This window comes from Schistocerca nitens, chromosome 1, assembly GCF_023898315.1.
Source record: "Schistocerca nitens isolate TAMUIC-IGC-003100 chromosome 1, iqSchNite1.1, whole genome shotgun sequence".
Taxonomy (NCBI): domain Eukaryota; kingdom Metazoa; phylum Arthropoda; class Insecta; order Orthoptera; family Acrididae; genus Schistocerca; species Schistocerca nitens.
Genome location: NC_064614.1, coordinates 942958375 through 942978765, shown reverse-complemented (window position 1 = coordinate 942978765; position 20391 = coordinate 942958375). Strand labels below are relative to the sequence as shown.

The 20391-nt window shown below is 39.1% G+C and overlaps 1 protein-coding gene across 1 annotated transcript in view; it reads left to right on the top strand.

Annotated features, from left to right (window-relative positions):
• Positions 1-19892, top strand: part of LOC126237383 (intraflagellar transport protein 88 homolog) — a 97045-nt gene extending 77153 nt beyond the window's left edge. Inside the window, exons 15-17 of the mRNA XM_049947470.1 lie at positions 3988-4113; positions 4952-5185; positions 19290-19892. Of these exons, the coding sequence (XP_049803427.1) occupies positions 3988-4113; positions 4952-5185; positions 19290-19414 (485 nt within the window). The 3' untranslated portion in view covers positions 19415-19892. The remainder of the gene's footprint in view (positions 1-3987; positions 4114-4951; positions 5186-19289) is intronic.
• The last annotated feature ends 499 nt before the right edge of the window (positions 19893-20391 follow it).

Genomic DNA, 20391 nt, shown 5'->3' with positions numbered 1-20391 from the left:
CCAACTTATGAGAATAGATAAAACCACATGTGTACTTACAAAAATTAAAACATGGTAAATGACATGACAGAGAATATAGAAGGCTCAAGCTTCTTAGTTAAAACCATAACATCCAAAGGGCAGATAGTCAATGGATAAAAAGTTGGGCTATGTAAAAAGGGCACACCTATAACCAAAGTGCAAAAGCGAGACACAGGAATAAAAGCTACATATTGTCGAGGCAAGAAGCAGAAGGCTTACCAGCATGTAAGCCCAACACAGAGCCACCCAGCAGGTGAGCCACAGAAACCACTGGCCACACTGTACATGTGGAGCGAGGTGGTGAAGCAAAGTATATTGCACGTGAGTTACAGGCACAGAGAGTACCGTCATGACAAGGCACGGGAGAAACCAAAACCACGTCCCCTATACTCTAAGCATACTATAAAAGTTGGAGCTTCGGTACATCAATTTTGACAAAATAAAAATAATAAAGCAACCAGATACCACTTATGGGAAGCCTAGAGCAGGACTGGCCTTGGTGTACCGAACTGTACATGTACTGGGTGTGCAGGCCGCATGCAGTCCGAGGCTCTGCCTGTTTTGGCTTTGCTCAGTCCTTCACAAAAGTGTCTGTTAAAGGATGACATTTCATTTAGTATTGCTATGTTGTATATTTCAGTCAACTCAACTCTCTTCAGTTTAGTGCTGTTACCTTTTGCTATTTGTTCGTGGTGTGAAGGACGTTGACAGGTCCAGCAGCTGTTTGCACAAAAGCAGGCTGTCTAGCAGTGTGCCTTCACAAGCTTTAATCATTAAAGGGAATGATGGAAGAGCAGCATAAGGATTATCAATATCTGTAAGGCAGTCACTTAATTGATAGGTACTGGAGAAACAACATTACAGTGCCATACAGAAATAATTAAAATATTTATTTGACAATGAAAGAGCAAAAATTTGCAATGAATGCTAGACAGGATTCATTATTATGTGCATCAGGAAGCACTTTGTACTAAATTTGCAGCCATGGAGCACGTGAAGAAATTTGTCGTACAAATAGTAAAATTTCTGAAGCTGCACGCATTATACCACTGTCAGTTGCAACAGTTTTTGATGGAAGTGAATGAAGAGTGTGGAGACTATATATATTATTGTAAAGTATGTTGGTTAAGTTAAGGGGCATACCTGGAAGGGGTTTTGATTTAAAACCTGCCGTTGTTGAATTTATGGAGGAAAAATGAGTGCAGGAACAAAGATTAGAATATCCAGATTGGATTGCAAACCTCGAATTTTAAGTGAACTTGACTGCACACTACCCATAGTAAGACTTCACAAGGCATGAAACAGTGTCTTTCTGATTTGTGTGGGATGCATTTAAAGAGAAAATCATGCTGTAGAAGGGATAAATTCTGACACACACAGTCCAGTTCTCTAAGCTAAAGAAAACAAGAGCTTGAAGAATTCATTGTGCTCTTAAATTAATTACAAGGATAGTTTTCTAAACTTTTTGAGGACACTGCCAATCTTATTTCTACTTTCAAGCTGTTTTCAAGACCATTCTGTTTCAGTTGAAAGCATCCCTGTGCTTGTGCAGATGTAACTTGATATTCTTTTATTACTAATTGTTTCATTATGTAAGAGAGAAGTTGTTTTCTGTTTTTCTAACTGAAATTCCCATTTTAAAGACAAATCCTTTTGTGTTAAAATTGTCCACAACATCTACATGGTTTCCTTCAGATAGTTTTTCTACATCTCCATAATAGGGTTGGAAAGGTGCTACAGTATTTTGATTTAACATATGAGTGTGAAAGACCTTTTTCAATTATGCAACTACATAAGCCAAGATTATGTGGCAATCTTAGGGTGACATTGTTCACATCTACCTGCATGCCTACAGTTTGTATGAGATAAAAATTATAATATAATTAAATAATAATGAATTTTTTTGTTTTGTTATTTGTCTTGTTGAGAAATGTGAAATGGAAAGCCAAGTTGTATACTGTGTGACTGCATTTGCAGTTTTGCCCTCCTCTTACTTAGACATTGTGCTGTAGCAGTGGGGAAGTGTGCAGCTGGGGTGAGAGCTATGCGTCTTTTTGCCAGGGCACAGCTCATGAGCCGAATTATTGGCCACCCCTGGTCTAGATGACAGACCCGGACACAAGAGTAAATTATGTTTCATGTAAAGTGGTGGCACAATTGAATACCCAGAAAGGAAAATATATTGCAAGAGCAAAGATGCCTCAAGTTAAACAAGGGAGGTAAACAGACTATAATAAACAAGGTTAAATGAACCACTAGGCTCTCACAATACAGTCAAAAATTAGGTAAAAAGCCACCATGCCATAGTTCGATTTGGTTCTTCAGCATGATGTGTGGATTCACATAATCTCCACAGAGTCATTTGTAAAAAACTCATAAAGTCTGCAGATGCCTTTGTATATTGCATTACAGCAAAAAATTGGATATGATAAAAGAATGGGTGGAGCTGTTGAAATGGAAGTATTTTTGTTTATTGGGAGGTTTAATGTTAATTGGAGTTCATATGGTGCCCTCAGTGAGGCGAAGGTGGACATCTAGGAGGACAGCTGACTGAGCTAAGGAGGACATTTGAAATGAGTGGTGAAAAAGTTGTTGAGATTTTGGAGGAAAGAGATAAATGTATTCTTACCTTGATCTAGATCATAACAGTGTTATCAATGAACCTGAACTCCAAGTGATTTCTTTAAAATTCTGAGGGGCTAGAGAGCATTCTTCTGTATAGCTTATGAAAAAGTTGTGATACAACAGTGCAGTTCAAGCATCCATGGTGCTGCTGTGGATTTGTTTGTAGTTAGTTAAAGGGATTTTATAGAAAGGAGGGGGGGGGGGGGGGGGGGGGCTCGACAGTGACATGGTCCATGATCAGTGGGCAGGCTTTTGAGTACCTCTCATCATGTAATGAGGTGAGGTATATCTTATCTGCTGTCATCATTTCTCTCAAAGTGCAAACAATGCAACAGAACCTATGCAATACATTTGTTCATCCTTACATTACTCATGCTCCTAACCTTCAAGCCTAACGATCATATGAAAGATCCAGGGAAGACTTGTCCCCTGCATGTGCTCAAAATCACTTCTTCCAGCCCTGTCTCTAGCATTTCCATCCAATTGTGTTGTATGGGTTGCCTGAACAATGTAGCTGTAGAGCACGCTCCTCAAGATAGTCTGGAACAGAGAAGTCAGCCTTTCTGGAATTTATTACAAAATGATGTATAATACATCTGCCAAATCATTCATCTAAGGATAAGCATTAAACACTGAAATGCTTTAAGGTAGTAAAGGTAGCACAGCTGAAACTTCTGTAATGGTGGAACTGAGTTGGTTTTTGGATACTACAAATCATTAGCATTATGTTATGGAAGAAATAATTACAAAATTCAAAGTAAGAATATGTCAGCCCCGTAATAAAATTTTCTACAAATATTTTTTGAACTTACAGGTTTACTCTCTAGACATTCTGTCTGCCAGGATCCATAATAGTTTATCACTGAAGTATTGATTATTATCTCCTTCTGTCACCATTCAGTGTTAATTACAAAATGTACAGTATGCTTGGTGGTACCTCCTCTATATTTACTTTTTTTGTCTGGAGTCATTTGTGTCATCCATTTACGTATTTTGTAACTAATTTGTATGACTTTTTTCTTGTTTAATAGATTGGATATTGTGTATTTGAGAAATCAGGAGAAAATTTATCCATTGCTGAAACAAGTGTGGCTAGTAATATAAAAATTACTATCTGTGTAATTAGTATACTGTCAGTCAATGCTGTAGGTTCAGTATACAAGTAGCTGAATTGCCCAGTCTCAATCACTCAGCTGCTGATTTGCTCAAGGATTCACTGTCTTAATAACTTTGGAGAATATTACGAATACTTACGTGTGATAGTAGGGCCCTACATAGATTTTGCATGTTACATGATCAAAAAACCATACTGCCAAAACTAATAATAAAAAATGTTAATAGGTCTGAAGTTTTTGATCAGACTATGCAGTGATCTTGGATTGAAAGAAGCTTCTAATTATGCTGTGGAACTAAAGAAGCTAGAAGCATCTAAAGCAGCACGGGAAAGAATAGGAAGCAGTAGACCAGGTATTATATCCAATAAAGAAATTCCAGCACTGTTGTTAGAAATCACGTCTGTTAATGTTTTGTTATCACAATTTCAGCCTCTTAACTAGAAGTATTTGTATTCAGCTTAAACAATAGCAGAATTGTGTACTTAAAATGTTGACTTATGTGAAAAACAAACAAAAAGTATTTGTTTCCTTGATAACACTTCTGCATTGCCATGATGATAAATGTTGCTGTTACTATACATGTGCACATAAATGTGACTCTTTCCTGTTTTATAAAGTAGCGTATTGAAAGTAATATGGTCATCATGGGTAAAAATGTCCTCAGAATGTGTTGTGTTGTACAAATTAATTTTTTTTACCTAATTGCTTCTGAAAGGACATGAATGCATAGACTTTGTGTTCTGCACAGTACAATGTAAATATATAAACATCATTTGCATCATAATGCCTTTTGCACAGAATAGTTATGTAACATTCCCAGGATTAGCATCAAGTCCTAATTTGCTACATATTCTTAGTGAGCCCAGACAAAATGTAATAATCCAAATATTGTTTTCTTTGTATCGAAGTTGCTTGGTCATTACAGTTTGATAGAGGATTCTTTCCCTCCATACATTTTATAGTTGTTAAGCATCTTGTCATGAGTAGTGTGAGATAATGTACTGCCCAAGAAGTGGCAGGATACCCATGGACCATTCTGATAACAAATGAGGTATATGTTTGGAAATACTTTTAGGAATAAAACATTTAAGGTGTAATAAGAAAGTTGTTTTTTCTGCCTTTTGTGGCAGCATGTTTGGTCCATAGTAGCATTTACAGCAACTGTTAGCCTAAGATCTTATCTGTTGCAGGATCTCGTAGAGGTGGAAGTGGTCTGTCATCACGGGGGGGATCAGCTGCTGGGAGCTTCAGCCCACAAGGAGGACGTGGCTCTCCTGTGTCAGCAGTCGGTCAGCGGACTGGAGGCAGGGTCGCTTCAGGTTCAGGCTCTGCATCAGGATCGGGAAGCAGCAGCAGGGCAAGCAAGGCCTCATTGCTAGAGTCTACCACAGATGAACCTTATTTGCCCAGTCAGCGCCATATTGGTAAATTATTGTCATCAGATCCTATAGGCTTTTTGTTTAATTGTCAGTTACAGCCATCATGAAATGTTATAATTAATTTTATAGAGTATCATTAATCATTGACCATTTTAACTTGATATTCTTTTGATTACTAATTGTTTCATTATATAAGAGAGAAATTGTTTTCTGTTTTTCTAACTGAAATTGGTATAATGCAAAATACCTCAGATTTCTCTTCCACATAGGAGGAACAGTCTAATTCAGACAAAAGTATTGGCCTAATATTTCTGCTGGTACGCAGTCAGGTTATAATAGAAAATGTAAAATGAGGTGTGAAAACAAAGTGAGTCCCAGGTGGTTAGCTGAAGTAACAGTTTTACAAAATTTTGAATTCTTTGTTTCATGAGTTTGGTCACACCACATAAGCTACAATGTAGGTAACAGAGACTATATCAGTTGAAAAAGTAAAAGTATGATGTATTGGTTGTCATCTATCACTTAGCACTTCTTGCACCTCTGGTAATGCTTGTTAATGTGAAAAATGCCAAGTTGCACTGTGGTTTGGACTGCATATTTAATAACTGGTTTTCTATTATTGTTGATGACTTTTTGGAAGTTCTACTCATTCTAAAAATATAGCTAGTTCATGTAAGACAGCAGCATATTAATATTTTAGTTACTGCCCTACAGCTTGCAGGTAATTGTTGGACGTCATATTGCACCAACAACAACTGCTATTAAAATCTTCATATAGCTGTTGACAGTGGTGCAACATTTTGAACCTTAATCTTTCTCCTTAATTTACTTAAATTCAGGTACCATCTAGTAGTGCCTATTGTGTCATGTCTAGAGGATAGGAATGTTCAGACCTGAAACAATAAAGAACAGAGACACATTTCTAAACAGGATATTTATTAATGAAGACAAACACTTAAGTTATATAATAAATGTGATCTGATGAGGGACGGCTCAGAAATGAGCATAAATCCACCATTAACACGAACTCGTGCATTTCACTGGCAGTGCAGCACAGTAATTTGGCAGAGACACTCTGCATAGACTACACAGACAGTACTTTGTCCACTAACACTTGTTGACCCACCAGAATAGCCCTTTGGTACAAGATTTGCTGCTGAACACAAACTGAGCATAGAGCTCTATGGCCTGACGTACATAATGATTGGCTGCAACAACACTGCAAATCTTCCATGGAGGTGTGGCCTCAGCCATGTCTTGGTTTGGCAATTGGTTCTGGTGGTGCAATCCATTGGACTCTGGTTGGTACACAAAGATCTGCCAAAACATCTGTAACCAAGGCCTATTTCCCATCACTGACCCTTGCCAATCACCCTGAGAAGCACAAGTATCCTGGGACTGAAATTTCATGGGGCACAGCATAACATAGGGCTTTTGTAGTGGATGCAGGAGATGATGAAGCGTACGGTGTCAATGACCATGCAGGAGCTCCAACAGCTACTCGCTGTCTCATGTCAAGGAACGATAGGAGAGAAACTTCTTGAGGGCTTGAACCAATGTGCTGGAGGAATGCAACTTGTCCATTTGTGCCTTAGAAGTGTGCACAAAATGTTCAGTTTCTCCATTGTATTGTAAATGAAATGGCTGTGGCATGATGTTGCTGGATGCCATTAGTCTGGCAAAACTGACGAAAGTCGGCCAATGTGAATTGTTCTCCACTTCAGGCAATCCTTCAAAATAACAGACTGTGGTGAGGGCCAGCACCATATTGGTAGCTGTGATGGACTGCATTGATGTAACGAATGAGGACTAGCTGTATCAATCCACCACCATCAACCATAAAGTATTCCAAAATGGTCCTGCAAAATCCAAATGAAGACATTGCCATGGTCCCGTTAGTCATGGCCAATCAAAACAACATGCACTGGAGCAGACTTATGCTCTGCACAGGCTGTGTGCAGTGAATGGCCAACTGTTGTACTTGGGCATCCATATGCAGCCACATTTAGTGGGGCTGAGGTAATTGGTTGGTACACACCACTCGCCAATGACCCTGGAGCACCTAAAGGTGGCGGCTACAAAGGGACCAGGACTCATGCATTGGCATTCTCCATGTTTAGGAGGAAAACACCTATAAATGCACAAATAGTGTGCTGGTGTGCAAAATAATTGCACACGGGGGAGGGGGGGGGGGGGGGATCTCTTGTAGATGTGGTGGAGGCCACCCATTGTAGACATACAGCAGAATTGCCCAAAGAACTGTGTCAGATACAGTTTCATGCTCAGTGTGTTAGTAGTTGATTGGAAACCCACGAAGTGTGTCAAAATCCAGGGAATCTATGTGAAAAAAAGGAATTTTCAGACAAATAAAAGGTGTAATTGGTACCCACTGATAGCCATGGCAACAAATCAGTGTTGGAATGCTGAGTTGTGGGCTTGTATAGTAGCTCATACTGTTAATTGTATAACAGTAGGGCCCACTGCTACAACATTTGTGCTGTCCATGGTGGGACAGGTTTAGAGTAAACAGGGCTGTCAGTGACCTGTGGTCCTGAACTCTTCCTTTAACTGCTAGAAATGTGTACAGGGTGAAGAAAAATTCATTCACTCAGACTTCACAGCACAATTCCTCACATACTGGCAACACAAAAATGTCTGTCACAAAATTATGCCCTGCGCATATTTCGGATAGTAAGTGGACACTAAACATTGGCAACCCGACAACACTGTAATCACATGTACGGCAAATACCTCTGTCAGCAGATAGAGTAGTGCTGTGCAGATCATGCAGTGGATGGTGTTTGGATTGGCATGCAGGAGATCGAGGGTTCAATTCTGGGTTGAGACACATTTGTTTTTATTTGCTGAAAGTAGTCTGCATGGTATGGTATCTGGCATCATAATCGTCATACAGAGATTACAGTGGGTTTTCTACAAAACATTTACAATAACATACTATGAACATGGGGATGGAAGTACAGTTGATTTCACTGGTCAGCTTTCAAAGAATCCTTTTGCATGTCATGGATGCAAATTGTTTTGTGCAACTGCATTGACTAGATTCCAGACCTTTTTCCCGTGTACCTTCTCCCCATGGTCCCATCGAAATTATTTGCAAAGCACATTGCTAGCCCTACTGGTAATGTATGGTCCTGAATGTGGCAAGAATAATTAATAATAATAATAATAATAATAATAATAATAATAATAATAATAATAACCCCCGTGGAGGCCCGGGAAAAGAATAGGCCTCCGGTATGTTCTGCCAGTCGTAAAAGGCGACGAAAAGAACAAACCACTAATAGGGCTAACCCCCCTTTTAGTGTGATTACTTGGTTCAGGACAGAACTAAAGAAGCCTCGGACAAGCGCCGTCATGGTCGGGGACGACGCTTGAACCCTATGCCCGCCCACAATGGTAACGACACTGCTAGCCAACTGGAAAATGATTTAAATCCAAATAGAGGTGTTTTGCAGGATATGCTTCCTGCAACCACCCTAGAAGGAAAACAAAGACAGAGGATGAGATGGTCAGATGAAGTTAATCGACACCTCATGTTCTGTTATTACCAAGCAACAAACCTAGGAACCAACACAACTGGATACAGATCACAAGTACACACAACATTTATTACCAGATACCCAGAATTAAAATTTTTAACAGAACAACGACTAGCTGATCAGATCCGTGTAATAATCAAAAATAACAGGATACCCCAGTCAGAATTAGAAAACATCAAACAACAAGTACAACAAATACTAGAACAAAATAATGTGCAATCAGAAGAAGAAGAAGAAGAAAATACAGTAATGGACTCAAACATCCCAGAGCAAACAAACAAAGAACAACACACATCAATTAAACAATCAGAGGAAAACGACATCTTAAGACAGCCACCAGAACAAGCACAAATAGAACACGAAGTGACACACATGTTAGATATAGAAGAGAAATTTCAGCTGACATATATAGAATACAAAGACACAAATACAGACATTAGACCATTCTTGCATAGACCACCAAATAACCCACAAGTCGAAACAACAATAATAACTATCAACACAATCATACACAACAAAATAAATGAAAATACAACAATGGAAGAGTTACAACTACTGGTTTATGTAGGAGCACTCACTACACTAAATATACACACTAGGCAGAGATCAGAACCAACCAACACACAGAAGAAACCCACAAAACCAGCATGGCAACACAGGCTACAGATCAGAATAGAAAAACTGAGAAAAGACATCGGACAGCTAACACAATTTATAAGAAATGAAATATCAGACAAAAAACGAAAAAGGTTAGGTAAAATCTCACAACAAGAAGCAATGGAGCAATTAGATGAAAAGAAGCAGAAGTTACAAGCATTGGCCAAACGACTTAGAAGATACAAAAAAAGTGAAAATAGAAGGAAACAAAACCAAACATTCAACACAAACCAAAAGAAATTTTACCAGACAATAGATAACACATACATTAAAATAGACAATCCACCAAACATAACAGACATGGAACACTTCTGGAGCAACATATGGTCAAACCCGGTACAACATAACAGGCATGCACGGTGGATACAAGCAGAAACAGACTCATACAAGATGATACCACAAATGCCTGAAGTGATAATTTTGCAACATGAAGTCACCCGAGCAATTAATTCTACGCACAATTGGAAAGCCCCTGGAAATGATAAAATAGCAAATTTCTGGCTAAAGAAGTTCACCTCAACACATTCACATCTAACTAAATTATTTAACAGTTACATTGCAGACCCATACACATTCCCTGATACACTTACACATGGAATAACCTATCTGAAACCTAAAGATCAAGCAGACACAGCAAACCCAGCTAAATATCGCCCCATAACATGCCTACCAACAATCTACAAAATATTAACTTCAGTCATTACACAGAAATTAATGACACATACAACACAGAACAAAATTATAAATGAAGAACAAAAAGGCTGTTGCAAAGGAGCACGAGGATGTAAAGAGCAACTGATAATAGATGCAGAGGTGACATATCAAGCTAAAACTAAACAAAGGTCACTACACTACGCATACATTGATTACCAAAAAGCTTTTGATAGTGTACCCCACTCATGGTTACTACAGATATTGGAAATATACAAAGTAGATCCTAAATTGATGCAGTTCCTAAACATAGTTATGAAAAACTGGAAAACCACACTTAATATCCAAACAAACTCTAATAATATCACATCACAGCCAATACAGATTAAGCGTGGAATATACCAAGGAGACTCATTAAGTCCTTTCTGGTTCTGCCTTGCTCTGAACCCACTATCCAACATGCTAAACAATACAAATTATGGATACAATATTACTGGAACATACCCACACAAAATCACACATTTGCTATACATGGATGATCTAAAACTACTGGCAGCAACCAATCAACAACTCAACCAATTACTAAAGATAACAGAAGGATTCAGCAATGATATAAGTATGGCTTTTGGAACAGACAAATGTAAAAAAAATAGCATAGTCAAGGGAAAACACACTAAACAAGAAGATTACATATTGGATAACAGCGACTGCATAGAAGCGATGGAAAAAACGGATGCCTATAAATATCTAGGATACAGGCAAAAAATAGGAATAGATAATACAAATATTAAAGAAGAACTAAAAGAAAAATATAGACAAAGACTAACAAAAATACTGAAAACAGAACTGACAGCAAGAAACAAGACAAAAGCTATAAATACTTATGCCATACCAATATTGACCTACTCATTTGGAGTAGTGAAATGGAGTAACACAGACCTAGAAGCACTCAATACACTTACACGATCACAATGCCACAAATATAGAATACATCACATACATTCAGCAACAGAAAGATTCACATTAAGCAGAAAGGAAGGGGGAAGGGGATTTATCGACATAAAAAACCTACATTATGGACAGGTAGACAATTTAAGAAAATTCTTTCTAGAACGAGCAGAAACTAGCAAAATACACAAGGCAATCACTCATATAAATACATCGGCTACACCACTGCAATTTCATAACCACTTCTACAACCCTTTAGATCACATAACATCAACAGATACGAAGAAAGCAAATTGGAAAAAGAAAACACTTCATGGCAAGCACCCATATCATCTAACACAGCCACACATCGATCAAGACGCATCCAACACATGGCTAAGAAAAGGCAATATATATAGTGAGACAGAAGGATTCATGATTGCAATACAGGATCAAACAATAAACACCAGGTATTTCAGCAAGCATATTATTAAAGATCCCAATACCACAACAGATAAATGCAGACTTTGTAAACAACAAATAGAAACAGTAGATCACATCACAAGCGGATGTACAATACTAGCAAATACAGAATACCCCAGAAGACATGACAATGTCGCAAAAATAATACATCAACAGCTTGCCTTACAACATAAACTTATAAAACAACACGTTCCTACATACAAGTATGCACCACAAAATGTACTGGAGAATGATGAATACAAATTATACTGGAACAGAACCATTATAACAGATAAAACAACGCCACATAACAAACCTGACATCATACTCACCAATAAAAAGAAGAAATTAACACAACTAATCGAAATAGCCATACCCAATACAACAAATATACAAAAGAAAACAGGAGAAAAAATTGAAAAATACATCCAACTGGCTGAGGAAGTCAAAGACATGTGGCATCAGGATAAAGTTGACATCATACCAATTATACTATCAACTACAGGAGTCATACCACACAATATCCACCAATACATCAATGCAATACAGCTACATCCAAACATATATATATACAATTACAGAAATCCGTAATTATTGATACATGTTCAATTACCCGAAAGTTCCTAAATGCAATATAACATATACCGTACAGCAAAAAGGAAGTGACGCTTGATAAAGGTCCGCGTCACTCCATTCCTCACCAGACTTAACGTCTGAGAAAGTAAAGATAATAATAATATAATTAATTATATTAATCAATGGGACCAATGGGGGTGGTGGTGGGGGAGGTACATAGAAAACAGGTTTAGAAACTAGTAGATGCAGTGGTGTGAAACAATTCGTGTTCATGACATGCAAAAGGTTTCTTTAAAAGCTGACCAATGAAAATGATTGTATTTCCATTTCTGTGTTCATAATCGTAATTGCAAATGTTTTGTAGAAGACCCACTTTAATTGCTGTATGATGATTAAGATGCCAGATACCATACCATGCAGACTACTTTAAGCAAATGAAAATAAATAATCCACATCCCAGAAACGAACCCTCGACCTCCTTCATGCTTACACAAAACGTTATCCACTGCACCAACTGCACAGCACTACTGCTACATCCTGACAGAGGAAGTTACCATATGCATGATTACTGTGTTGCCAGATTGCTGATCTTCAATGTCCATTTACTGCCTGAAATATGTGCAGGGCGAAATTTTGTGAGAGACATTTTTGCATTGTCATTATGTGAGAAACTGTGCTTCGAAGTCCGTGTGCACATATTTTTCTTCACCCTGTATACTGGTGCACAGTCATAATACCTGTAATGCTAACAACATATATATCAGACAGGAACAGAGTGTGTTGAATATATGCATTCTGAGGTTTTGTTTGGAAATGCACACTGTAACACTTGCTATATGTGAACAAAAAGAACAACAAATGCGGTATGTACTGTTTGAATGAACAGGAAAGGTATGCCAAAACTTGAAGCTACATTACAAATAGGAGAGGTGGAATTTATGTCAATAGACAATATGATGGCTTCGAAGTGGCATGACAAAAGAGATGTATCTATGTTCATGTCATTCCATACAGCTGCAATGAAATCAGATGTAAAAATGCACTGCCAAAGGAATACCTACAAATTTAAACCAAGATGTGTGTTGTATTACAATGAGCCTTTATGTACAGTGGATAAGTACAATATGCAACATAGCTCAATGGAGTATGTTCACAAAACACGTTAGGCCTGTGAGTGCTAAATTCCCACAGTCTATGATGTTCATAAATCCTTTGCAGCTTTGAGAATGACACTTTCCAAGCACTATAAAACCATCAGTAAAACAACATGGACCTGTAAGGAGATGCATGATTTGCAGCATGCCGCATGAACAAAATGTGGAAGGAATTGTGTTGCTGATGTCCTTATTGTGCTTGGCACAGTGGTCACTGCCATGTGGAGCATCCCAACTGCACACAGAAGTGCACACGCTGTGACCTACTCAGCAGTGAATAGGTTAACAAGACTGAAGTATCACCGACACAAATACTAATGAAATTTGTTTACCATTTATATAATGATGAGCACCACTTTTTCCGAATGACTATAGGTACGCTGTCAGTAGACCCTACCCCTGTCAGTAGAACCTACCTTGTGGGAGAGTACCACTCCAGTCCTGTGTGAGTAACTGGCTTGTTTGGGTCAAAATGAATCAGACAGTGATCACTGATGAGGGTATCGTGGAAACTTTGAAAAGCTTACTTACCTTTTTTGGAGCACATAAACAGAACACGTTTCCTGTGCAACTGGTTTAGCAATTTGTGCTGCATTAGGTGTAAATTTGATATAACATGAGGTTTTGCCCATAACTGCTTGCAGATCCTTAACATCATGAGGTACTGGCAAATCTTGGATCACAAGAAATGCAACTGTGCTGGATTAAAACCCTGAGAATGTGGCATGACCCAAGGATTTTACCTTGTTACACTTGAGGCCTATTCTGAAAACACTTTGAATAGACATTCCAAGTTGTATAAATGATCTGCTAGTGCGCAACCCAACACCACAATATCATCCAGGTAGTTGAAAAATGAAGGGACGTTTACTGTCAGCTGTTCCTAAAACGGTTGAAAAATGGTGGGAGATAATACACTGCCAAATGGTAGGCATCAAAACTGGAATAGCTCAAAGTGCATAGTGATGACAAAAAAATGTTTAGCCTGCTTCACCAGCAGCACCTCCAGTTATGCTTCTTGTAAGTCTGTTTTGTAAAAGAAGTGATCCTATCCCAATTTATCCATAAGTTATTTGGACTGAGGTAAGGGGGAGGAGTCAACCACATTCATAGGATTAACTGTAGATCTGAAATCTGCTAAGACCCCTAATCTGCCCAACGGCTTTTTCATAACAGCCAGTGGGGATGCTCAGTGATACATAGAAACAGGTTGAATTACCCCAATTTCCTGCCAACTTTGTAGTTGCTGCTCGACTTGATCACAATTTGTGTGTGGGACAGACCTAGTGCGATAAAATCATGGCTGAGCATTATCATTAAGTGTTATATGAGCCTGAAATCCTGAGCTTTCCCAAGTCCTTCTTGAAATAATTTGCTTTGCTTATTACACTATTTACTGAGACTGTCTTGGGGCACTCCAGCATTCACTTGCAAGACATTATCTTGAGTAGCAAGATCAACAAATCAAAAGAATCGAGACCAAAAATTTTCAGTGACTTATTGTTTATCAAACTAGGCTTTGCATGATGAATGACCTCTGATTAAACAGTGGACTGATTTTATTTCGCTCTTTTAACTAATGAAATGGCCAGAGCCTGCAAGTCAGTGTCTGCCACATCTAAAATGTCCTATGGATCTGCAATGGAGAATACAGTTTCCTGGTTAGGAGTAGGTAACTTCAAAATTGCAGTACAAATGCATGCATCAGACAAATTTTGCGTAGTAACATCACAGAGCACAGCGTCACTTTGTGAAAGTCCACAAGAACACTTGAATGTACAGCGTCTGGTGAGACTCTGTAATTTGGTTATCCACTGTCATTTTATTTGCTCAGGTTGCTTCCTCAGCTGAAAGACCTTGTAACAGGCAGCTATAACATGTGTATGATATTCAAAATGTGCATGCATTAATGACGCATAATATGTGTCTTCTGGATGAAAGTCTGGGAATAAGTTAAGGCACAAACAAAATTCTTTGGCACCCATATTAGCAATAAAATGAACTATGTTCTGTATACTTGTTATGTTGTAAGCAGAGAAGTGCATCTCAAGTTGCCCTAGTATTTGGTCCACTCCTCTTGTTGGCTGACAAAATTTCAAAACTTGGGTGCAGAATTAGCTCATTGTGGCATAGTTGCCACCTGTGTCAGTTGAATGAAGCTCTGCAGCAGTAGTTGAATGTGCTGCCCCTGTAACAGAACAGCCTGTGCCAGAGAAAAATTTGGGCATATAATGGACATTATTATTCAGAAAGAGTACACAAACACAGTAAACAAAGTGCTCCAACTTGTGGAAGAACACAGAACCACAGGTTCTGAAGCAACTCATCACCGATGTGGTGTCATATCTAGAGCATAAATCTATTGCTCATACATACTCAGTGTTCAATTCATTGGCAGTACGGTACAGTACAGTAATTAGATAGCAACACTGTGTAGACTACATGGACAACCCCTTGCCCACTGACACTTGTTAACACACTCAAATAGCTCTGTGGCACAGATGTGCAGCTGAACACAGATCGAGCATAGAGCTCTGTGGCTGGACATAAATAGCAGCAGGCTGTGCCAGCTTGCTGCTACACTTCTAGTCGTGTCTGCGGTGCTACCAGTCTTAAGAGACTCACAATGCAAGATATCGATGACAGTACAATGTCAGTTTTTTCTCCGCAACTTCTGATGAAATTATTTGTCTTCCAAGTTTCCTGGAATTCCCTTCAGTTTAATGTATACTACATTGTGCATTATTCTAATTTAACAGTAGTATCTATTAATGAATATTTGGGACAGTTTAGGCATTGTTAGTCTGTGAAACATTGTAATGCAGCTGGTTTACATTTGTATGTTGCCTTGGGTGGATAGCTGATCATGTGGCTGGTTGTAATGGATACTTGTGAAATGTAATACCATTTTTATTTCTGGGTTGATGCAACCTGAATAAGACACAGGATGAAACCCTGTGTCACTGCATGGTCTTCTCTTCATGGAAAACATTAAAGGAAAATCTGTGCTTAGCATTCCATTTCCACAGACAAATCAATGTCAACAAGTTTTATCTTCTCACAGTGCAGATAAGTTTGGAATTTAACCATGGAAATTAGCACACAATCTGGCAATCATAAGCAGTACATAACTATCATGTCTTCCTTTGCTATCTAAGTTCTAGCAACTTAACTTTCCCTTCCACTGCAAGAATTTTAATCAGCTATTTTTGTGAATCAGTGTGAAGTTACTGAAATTTGGCAACCCTGGTTGCAGATTTACACATGTTATAGATTATACTTACATAAAGCAAGATGGACTGACCAGTTCTTATATTTAGAAGCTGGAATTCTTACTACAGCTAATAGAAATGCAAAACCAAAACCATCAGGGATGGTCTAGCATTCCTACTTCACTGTGGAAGTCTGGCGACAAGGGGTCAGGGGTAGGGGAGGGTGGGGGGTGGAGTAGGCCACTCAGACTCAGATTAAGAAGAACATACGGAGAGTGTGAAGGAAAGGTCGTCAGGACAGAGCAAATAATATCTACAGAGTTGCAAAGTCAAAAAGTACACGTGAAGAAGCACAAAAACAAGGTCAAAAATGATGGATGAAATAAAAGGATAGAAGAAACACTGAACTACAGTAGGTGAAAAAATCATATGAAGAAATAAGGGATAGGGATAGAGAAGGGTAAGTTTGTGTTTTCAGCTGATTAGTGAGATAGATTAGTGGAAAATTGCAAAGTGTGGAGCAGAATTCGTGTGAGGGAATATGTTTGTGGGGAAGAAATCGAGGTGACAGAGGAGGCAAGGAAAAAAGTGGTGAAAAGAGATTGAATAGGGTTTGACAAACAGGTGAAGAAGGGGAGCTAGGGGGCTGAGCAGAAGAAAGATAGGGGAAGGAACGAGAAAAGGTGAAGGTGAGTGTAAGACTAATTGCGAGGAAGGCAAGTTTCCAACTCCAGAGTTCATTGATATTTCTTATAGGAGGATGGATTTGGATAGCTTGTGGGACGTAACAAGCATTTAGGTCTGATAATGTATGGAAAGTTCTGGTTGAGGAGTACGGATTATTTAGGAGTGAAGGAGATGACCGACCAAAAGGGAAAAATGCAGCAGCGTCATAGATACACAAATAAAAGGCACAGAGCTTGGCTACACTGTGCTCAGTCGACTGCCAGCTCTTTCCTGGTCCGCAGTGAGCATACTGGGGTGAGATGAGAGGTGTGGGGTCAGGTTGGGTGAGGGATGGAATGAGGCAGGGAGGGAGTTGGGGGAAAGCATCTAGCAGCTCATGCCGTCTGTGGGATAGCTAGGGGTGCAGATAGAGGGGTCAGGTGGCAGATGGGTGGGTATGTGAGGATATGGCATGAGAGATCTTCACACACACCTGATCCTCATATCCACCTCCAAGAACCAACCACCCCTTTTCACCCAGTACCACCCTGGTTCTGATTATCTATCATGATGCCCTGAAATGAGGGACGTCCTACCCAAGGTACTTCCAAACCCTCCCAAAGTGGTGTTCCACCACCCACTCAACCTCCACAAAATTCTAGTCCATCCCTATGCCACTCCCACCCAAATCCCTTGCCACAGGGATCATATCCCTGTGGAAGACCCAGATGCAAGACCTGTCCAATCCATCCACCCAGCAACATCTAATCCAGTCCCATCATAGATGTATCTTACCCTATCAGAGGCCGGTAAACCTGTGAAAGCAGCCATGTTATATACCAGCTGTGTTGCAACCACTGCATAGTGTTTTACATTGGTATGGCAACCAACCAACTGTCAACTACAGTGAATGGCCACCACCAAACTGTTGCCCAAAACAGGGTGGACCACCCAGTTGCACAACATGCAGCAGGGAACAACATGTGAGATTTCAGTGGCTGCTTCACAACCCGTGCCATCTGGATCCTTCCCACCACAACCAGCTTTTCTGAGCTGGGCAGATGAAAGCTATCCTTACAGCACATCCTTTGCTCCCATAACTTTCCTGGCCTAAACCTAAGGTAACTCACTGCCACCCCCTCCCCCATCCCCACCCATAGTGTGTGTGTATGTGTGTGTGTGTGTGTGTGTGTTTGTCCTGCAAGTTTGAAAAAGGAAGTGCATTCCAAAATCTAGCCAAGCTCTGCACCTTTTGTCTGTGTACCTATCAATGACACTGTCTGCCTTTCAGTGGATCATCTCCTTTATTCCTAAATAATTCGCATTTAGGTCTGAGTCACACTACAGTGCATAAAATGTAATGTGCCTCCAAGTACATACAAATTGAATATTTGATATCCTCATTATAAACAAATCATGTCATACATTAATTATGGCTCAGTCTGTAGAACTGTGACGTTTGTCAGTTATCTGGCTGGAGTTGATGGTTGTAGGTGGGTGTATGATGCAGGTTCCCAGTGATATCAATTTTCTGGGTTGGAACATTGGGGTAGTGATGATTGTGTAGGCTATATTAGAGTCTGACAAAATTGTGGTGATTGTATGATGGGAGATACGCCACTGACATATCTGTCAGTGGTGTAGGTAGGTTATCAGGGATGGATTTGTGTGGATGATGAAGTTGTTGTGCATGTTTATTGATCCATTCATAATAATGGAAAGTTCTGGCAGTATGTACACACACACACACACACACAAACACACACACAAAATTCATTGAAACTCAGTCTGCAGACTGTATTAAAATAAACTATTATTTGTGTCTAAGTCAGCTAAATATAACAAAGGGTATTACACAGACAGTCACGACTGTCATGAGTGGGATGCTTCTTGTTATTTGGATGTAAGAGCTTGGTTTTTTCCATCATTAGAACATTATGCAAATCATAAATTGGGCTACCACAACCTGGTTTCAGATACCTAGACAAGTTGTGAATTATCAAAGATTTACTGACGGATATAATTCTGCTCAGCTAACACTTCTACATATTTAATGCCTAAGCATCAGACATATGTACATACAGCTTGTTTTCTTCTCCACTTTGTGTATAGACATAAAAAGCAAGTACTTACCTATAGGCATATAATAAAAAAACTCACGGTTTTTGCTTCAAGATAGAAATAATTATCTTATTAATATTCAATATTATTTGCATTTAATTGAGAAATAACTTTATTGTTGCATGTAATTGAGAAATAACTTTATTAAAACTACTTATTTCAGATGCCAGTTACAGTGATCCTTTGGGACCACTTACAGAAAGACCACGGACATCAGCTGGACGCAAACCTTCACAAGATGATGAGTTTGCTGATGAGGAACTTGGGGATGACCTACTCCCAGAATAAATATTTCTGTATTGGTATAGATATTCAAGGCCTAAGGCATAATATTTACTTTCCTCATTTGTGTGGCACAACATATGTTGCAAAATAATCATTGGTAAAAAGTCAGTGATGTAAGAATACAGATATCACAGTTCAGCAGACACTGTATGAGAATTAAGAGAATTCCATGCACTGTTCTCTCTTACGTGAATACATTTTAAATTTTATGGCCTCATGAGTATCTGCTTATATGTTACAGTTAGTGACAATTCCGTCCACAGATCTCACTTATTAAAGATGCACTGCCTTTAGTTTATTTTAAATATAACTTTTGTACCTACAGCTACTATATTGCAAGAATATTACATGTTTCATACAATGTGCTTCTAGTCATTAATACTAGCAAAAAATGTAATGAAACCTGTGGATAGACCATACCTAATCCTCTCTTCAGAAAGAAATTGTCTCTGTAATTAGGAGGTGCTAATCTCATGTATGACTGTACCTATTCATTTTGTGTATTTATTAAAGTAGTAATGCACAAACAATATCTTATAGTTTTACTTAAAGCTAAAACAATTTTTTGGGAACTATTAATTGATGAATGGCTCATAAATACATGTAACAGCTCATAAAACTGCACCAGCTTTTGAGTGAACTGTCTGTGATGTGCTTTACAGGAAGAACAACAACAGATGACACACACACACACACACACACACACACACACACACACACACACACACACACACACACACACACACGACTGCAGTCTCAGGCGACTGAAACCACACTGCAAGCAACAGCACCAGTTCACGATAGGAATGATGACTGGGTGGGAGTAAGGAGGAGGCTGGGGCGTAGAGGGAGAGGGATAGTATGGTGGTGGCGGCAGCAGACAGTGAAGTGCTGCAGGTGAGATGGAGAGCAGCGGAGAGGTGGGGAGGGGGTGAGGGGGAGGAAGTAACGGAAAAAGAGAGAAATAATAAGACTGTTTG